The following is a 6,341-nucleotide window of genomic DNA, read 5'->3' on the forward strand; positions in this document are numbered from 1 at the left end:
TCCCCTTTGTCTCGTCTTTGTATGAAAAGATACCAGTCCGCCTGGCTGCTGTGGTGGTACAGTGGTTGGAAGGGTTGGGATCTGCTGCCGAGGCTTGTCTGTGTCCAAAAACATGGCTGTAGGTTCTTCTGAAGTGGCCTTGGGTGAGGCTGCACTTAAGTGCACAAAAACATGTAGTCTTCTCTATAAAAGGTAAGCGTTGTTTGTGGTGGGAAATACTGGGTGTGATGTATCCATCACCATAAGGCAAATAAAGCCATTATGGCCACTTTATTAGATATACTTAGCTTGTTAACACAAATGTCTAATCATCCAATCACATGGCACCAACTCAAAGCATTTAGATATGTAGTCATGGTGAAAACAACCTGATAAAGTCTAAGTGACTGAACGTGGTCTGAATATTGCAGATAGTGCTGGTCTGCTGGGATTTTCCTGCACAAAACTGTGTAACCCAGTGAGCAGCGGTTCTCTGAGTGAAAGTGTTTTGAGGTCAGATGAGAATAGCCAGACTGTCTCCAGCTGATAGGAAGGCAACAATAAGTAGATTGGGTAGTATTTTACAATCTCTGGCTCTCTTCCACAGCATGGCTTTGTCCTGTCTTCCTTCTCTGACCCCATCCAGTCGCGGTAGATGGCTGCCCCTCCCTGAGACTGGTTCTGCTGGAGGTTTCTTCCTGTTAAAAAGGGAGTTTTTCCTTCCCACTGTCGCCAAAGTGCTTAATCATAGGGGTCATATGATTGTTGGGATTTTGTCTGTATGTATTATTGTAGGGTCTAACTTACAATATAAATCATCTTGAGGTGGCTGTTGTTGTGATTCGGCGCTGTATAAAATTGAATTGAAAAACATTGCCTGCTCTAACAAATCTTGATTTCTGGTGCAACATTTGGATGCTAGGGTCAGAATTGGATATAAAACAATGGATTCATCCATCCTTGTGTCAGGATGCAGGACCTGCACGACTTGATGGATGAATGAATTCTGCTCTCTACCAAAAAATTCTGAAGAAGCATGACCGGCCATCAGTTTATGCCCTGAAGTTCAAGAGCTCAGGTTATGCAGCAGTGCAATGATTGGAAACATACTAGCAAGTCCACCTCTGAATGGCTCAACAAAACAGGGTTTGGAGTGGCCAAGTCAATATCTGGACTTGAAATAAGCCGAGACACTTTGGAACGTCCTAAAAAGTCTGTTCGTGATTTGAAATTGTCAAATGTGACTGAATTAAAACAATTTTGCAAAAAAGAGTGGGATAAAATTCATCCATAAAGATGTGAAGGCCTCATTGCCAAATGCTTGTTTGCAGCTCTTGCTGCCAGGGGTGTCACAACCAGTTATTAGCTTTAGGGAGCAATAACCTTTTTTACACAGTAGGCTGGATAACTTTGCTTTTCTTTTCTTTTATATGGAATCATTGTTTCAAAACAAAACCACCATTAAATGCAAAACCACCAGACTGAGAAACAGCTTCATTCCAGAAGCTGTGAGACGTCTCAATACATAATGGACAAGAAACTGCTACTGTGGTGTAATCACTACAGATACTTTGCTGCTAAAATACTTATACCTACACTTCTATACTTTATACTGTTACTCAGGTTGTTGCACTTTACTTATTTGTATTATTCTATTACTTATCTGTATTATTTATTACTTATTTGTATTATTTTATTACTATTTGGTACTATTTTATTACCTGTCATTCTGTTGTTTTTATGGAAAACCGGGACTGTGGGTATGTAATTTCGTTCCATCTCATGTAAACATGCGATGAGAATGACAATATAGCTTCCTTGAATCCTTGAAAACAGAATTGTTAAAAATTATTTGATGATCTGAAACATGTAAGTGTGAGAAAAAGACACACACACACAGAAGAAAAACTCAGGAAAGGGAAGATACTTTTTCACAGCGCTGTGGCGATTTCTCTGGTTATAAAACAAATCTGAACAAGGTTACAGGAACTCAGTGGATAAAGCAGGATGACTGGATATCAGGTATTCCAGTGAGAAGTTACTTCCTAACACAGGAAAGACTAAAGAACTGCATAGTAAGATAATGTATTTCATTTCTGTCCCGATTCTTTTATGATGGGCTGAGAATAAACAACAAATACTCAGAGCAGGTCCGGTCAACAACAATTATTTATTAAGCACATATATGTGGTAGATCCACACGACACCACCCAAAGCGCAGTCCGGTAGATCTCAAATTGGAAGCACACAGGCTCCACTATTTTAAAGGGCTGAACGCGCACTGTCTGCATAAGCAAAGTATGTTATCATGCAACAGTGACAGTTAACTTCATCCCCCTCTAAGGCAGTAATGTTCACACCTCACTTACAGTCTCAACGCTCTTTCACTCTGTTTTGTTTCCTGTTGCTCTCGTTATGAGGCCCATGATCATGAGTTTCTTTTTTTTTCTTCTTTTTTTTTCTTCTTTCTTTTTTTCTCTTTCTTTCTCTTCCTCTCTCTTTCCTTCAAATTCTGTTCTGTTCATTCAAATTCTGTTGTTTTCATTCAAATTCTATTCATTTCATTCTAATTCCATTCTTTTCATTGAAATTCCGTTGTTTTCATTCAAATGCTTTTGTTTTCATTCAAATTCCATTGTTTTGATTCAAATTCTGTTCTGTTCATTCTAATTCCGTTGTTTTCATTCAAACTCTGTTCTGTACATTCTAATTCCGTTGTTTTGATTCAAATTCTATTCATTTCATTCTAATTCCATTCTTTTTAGTGAAATTCCGTTGTTTTCATTCAAATGCTTTTGTTTTCATTCTAATTCTACTCTTTTTATTCAAATTCCGTTGTTTTTTCTCAAATTCTTTTCATTTCATTCTAATTCCGTTCTTTTTATTGAAATTCCGTTGTTTTCATTCAAATGCTTTTGTTTTCATTCTAATTCTACTCTTTTTATTCAAATTCTATTGTTTGTTTTAGAATTCTGTTGCTTTCATTCAAACTCTGTTCTTTATATTCTAATTCCGTTGTTTTAATTCAAACTCTGTTCTGTACATTCTAATTTCGTTGTTTTCATTCAAGTTCCGTTGTTCTCGTTCAAATTCTGTTGTTTTCATTCAAATTCTTTGGTTTTTGATCAAATTCTGTTCTTTTCATTCAAATTCTGTTGTTTTCATTCAAATTCTTTGGTTTTTGATCAAATTCTGTTCTTTTCATTCAAATTCTGTTGTTTTCTTTCAAATTCCATTGTTTGTTCTCAAATTCTGTTGTTTTCATTTAAATTCCATTGTTTGTTCTCAAATTCTGTTGTTTTCATTCAAATTCCATTGTTTGTTCTCAGCGACCTTACTTTCCAGGTATGCAAGAGTTTTATGTTTTTCGTCATTTTGGATGCGGAGGAGCTTTACCTCCTCCACAATTTCAATGATATTTTTCTGCTGCAACCTGATAGTAGAAATTTCCTCCATTATGAAGTCAAGAGACTTTTTAATGTCCTCGACTTCCTCAGCTGTCGGTGTCCTCTTCGGCCCCATTTTATCTGGTTACCCTGGTAGCAGGTTCAGTCAGCTGATTCCTCAGTCAGCTGTTAGCCTGGTAACGTGTTGGCTAGCCTGCAATTACCTCGTTAACTCCGTTAGTGGTAACTTCACATGAAAACCAAGATAGTTCCAAACGCCAGATCTGAATGAGGGTGGGGGAGGTTCAATTTCGGGTAGCATTTTTTTGTGTGAAGTATTTTTATTATATTTTTATTATATCGAATTGGCACATGTGACATGTTTGTATCTCCTTTAAATATTTAAATACTAGTTCAACTAACAGTTCCAAGCTTAATATTTGAAGAATGAATATACAAAAAAACTCACTTTAATTGAGAGAATATGAATCTTACCGTGAAAAGATGTAACAGTTGTGTGAGCTTTGCAGTCCTGACTGTTTCAAAACAATCTCAAGGTATTTGTCATCATCCAATGTAGTTTTTGTTTCCACTTGTTCCACAGTGAAAACTTCTGCTGGAGATAAGAGTATTTCATCCTGTTCTTGACCGCACACATAGTCTTTCAGGTTGACAAAGAAACAAGAAGTGAGATGTAAAATAGTATTCTCACTGACATCTTCAAGACTCTTTAGCGCTTCATAGTCTGAATAAGCTAAAGTGAAACTTGTAAATCTCACTGTGGAGCCTTTCTGTGGTTGGTTTTGACCATCTTGAAAAACATAAACGTTCTTGCACTCCTTTGGCTTCAGCAGCCTCATGGAGTCCATCAGCAGGAAATGAAGAGACTTGAGGTTGAAGTGGTTTTCATAGATGCTAACATTTCCACCCATTGTCTCTATTGCTTTGTTCAGTGTTTGTATGAACGATTTATCCTCATTAACATAGACTGAAAGTGCAGCACTATGCTCTTTTCGTCCTTGAGGGATCTGCTTTGAACACTCAATACTTTTATTCCATGCTTTCTGAAATCCTTCACTGTTATTTAGTTCTTGTTTTAACACATCTGACTCGATTAACCTCTTCATGGCCTCTTCACGACATCCTTTGTACTGGTCATCTACAATATTTGTGCTATTTAGAAAATCCAGTAGCCTTGTTTCCTGTGCGGTCACCTTTAATTGAGATTTATCACATTTAAAAACACATTAATAGAGATATATCATTTTTAAAAGCATTTCTAGGAGGATAATTTTCAAATCTTCTTATATTTGTTTGAAACATAATTCTTACTTTGTAGCAGACAGCTGTGAAAAAAAATATTGTAGCAAGAAGCACTCTTTTTCTGTACTCCATTTTTTTCCTCTTCTTCTACAGACTGCAAGAAACCACTGCAGGATCAAATGCGGATAGAAAAAAGTTCTTTAACACTTTACACGGTCCAGAAACTTTGATGTGGAAAAATATATAAGTAGAAGACTAAAAAAAACTAAAAGGCACTTACCAGAAGCAAGGAGAGTAAACTTGTGCTAGCAACTCACAGCAAAGGGTCCATCAAACAGCCGGGACACCCAATAGGGTCTGGAGAAGTGAAGCAAGTTATCTTACCATAGAACTTCTTAGTCTTTCCTGTGGAGGAAGTAACATGGCACCGGGGGATTTGTTTTCCACTGATTTTTCCTGTTGTTTGTCCTTCTGGAGCTACTGAGTTTCTGTAACCTTGTTTAGATTTGTCAAGTAATGTCTACATAACTTAGCTCTTTTAAGCCCAACCAAAGCACCAAATTGCCTTTACATCCCTGTTCTCACATTATTTCAGTATAACTGATGGGACCAAATACCACAGTCCTTGTTCCATGCAGATTTTATCTAAAGTAAACAAGAGACTCCAGCAGCCCTACTTGGACAAATGAGGGCATATTAAAGTTACAGGAATGAAACTGTATGAAAACAAGCTGTTGTATAACAGAACTGCTGTCCACACTGGGGTGCACCTTAACTTTATGTGCGTAATTTAGGAAGGAGTAAGAGCGGCACATTAAAAAAAAAAGTTCATTTTGAGATTAAAGTTGAAATGGGCAGATTACAGTTATTGTTTCAATTCAAACAACTGACACAATTCCTATACCCTCAACAAATTTCCTTGTGTAGATCAGTTAGTGAAACAACTTTATCAGCTGTGTTATTGTGTATTCTGATACAACATTCATCGTCCTTATTGCACAAGGGTGTAAACATCAGTATTCTTGCATCTGTTCATTGCACAATTTCCTGGATGCCCTTATACTCATTACCACACTGTGTTTACGCGTTAAAAGAGCAGTAACTTCCTTGCTACTAAAACTGATTCTGAAGTATGATTTCACTAACTCATGTTGTATAATAGATTACTATTTTGAGTAATGACCCCAACACTGAATACAACCTTTGCCATTGTCTGCCATCTTTGTTCTACACCTAGTTTCCCAGTACTCCTGTCTACTTTCTTCATCTCCCTCACTATCCCGCTTTTTCTTTATTAACCTTTGTTCTTTGAATATTTTTCTTTGTAGAGCACCAAACATCTTGCTGCCAGTTTCCCTCAGCCCTGCAGCTGTACCTTCCCAGTCATCTGCTAACTCTTCGCTACTCCTCAGAGGCTGTCGCAACTCCTTCATGAACTCTGTGTGACATTCTTACTTCCTCAACATTCACCATTTAATCCTTGGCTCAGCCTTCACTTGTTTCCATTTCTTGATTTCTAAAGCCATGTGACAGCCTACCATCCACAGCCTAGCCACATTCTCCCCCGACACCACCTTCCAGTCTCCTCTGCCTTTCAGGTTGCACCTTCTGCAACAGATATATGGTGCTATGCATTTACTGCCTTCCTGATTTCTATTTTTTTAAACCAAGGAGATTCTGTTTTTGGTATTGGGTTTGCATACTCGTGTTTTT

General features: G+C 37.5%; 1 protein-coding gene across 2 annotated transcripts in view; it reads right to left on the reverse strand.

Moving 5' to 3' along the window:
- Positions 1-3,755: 3,755 nt before the first annotated feature.
- The window catches only part of LOC120728860 (ecto-ADP-ribosyltransferase 5-like), a 66,006-nt gene continuing 63,420 nt past the window's right edge, over positions 3,756-6,341 (reverse strand). Inside the window, exons 1-3 of one of the 2 annotated variants that reach the window (XM_040024103.1) lie at positions 4,909-5,233; positions 4,698-4,795; positions 3,758-4,579 (exon numbers count right to left, since the gene is read on the reverse strand). In XM_040024103.1, coding sequence (XP_039880037.1) covers positions 3,857-4,579; positions 4,698-4,760 — 786 coding nt within the window. In that variant the 5' untranslated portion in view covers positions 4,761-4,795; positions 4,909-5,233 and the 3' untranslated portion in view covers positions 3,758-3,856. Of the gene's footprint in view, positions 4,580-4,697; positions 4,796-4,908; positions 5,234-6,341 lie in introns of those variants that run through there. The other variant, XM_040024102.1, reaches the window with a different exon arrangement.

The sequence above is a fragment of the Simochromis diagramma genome, unplaced genomic scaffold (genome assembly GCF_900408965.1).
Source record: "Simochromis diagramma unplaced genomic scaffold, fSimDia1.1 OVJJ01000302.1, whole genome shotgun sequence".
Taxonomy (NCBI): domain Eukaryota; kingdom Metazoa; phylum Chordata; class Actinopteri; order Cichliformes; family Cichlidae; genus Simochromis; species Simochromis diagramma.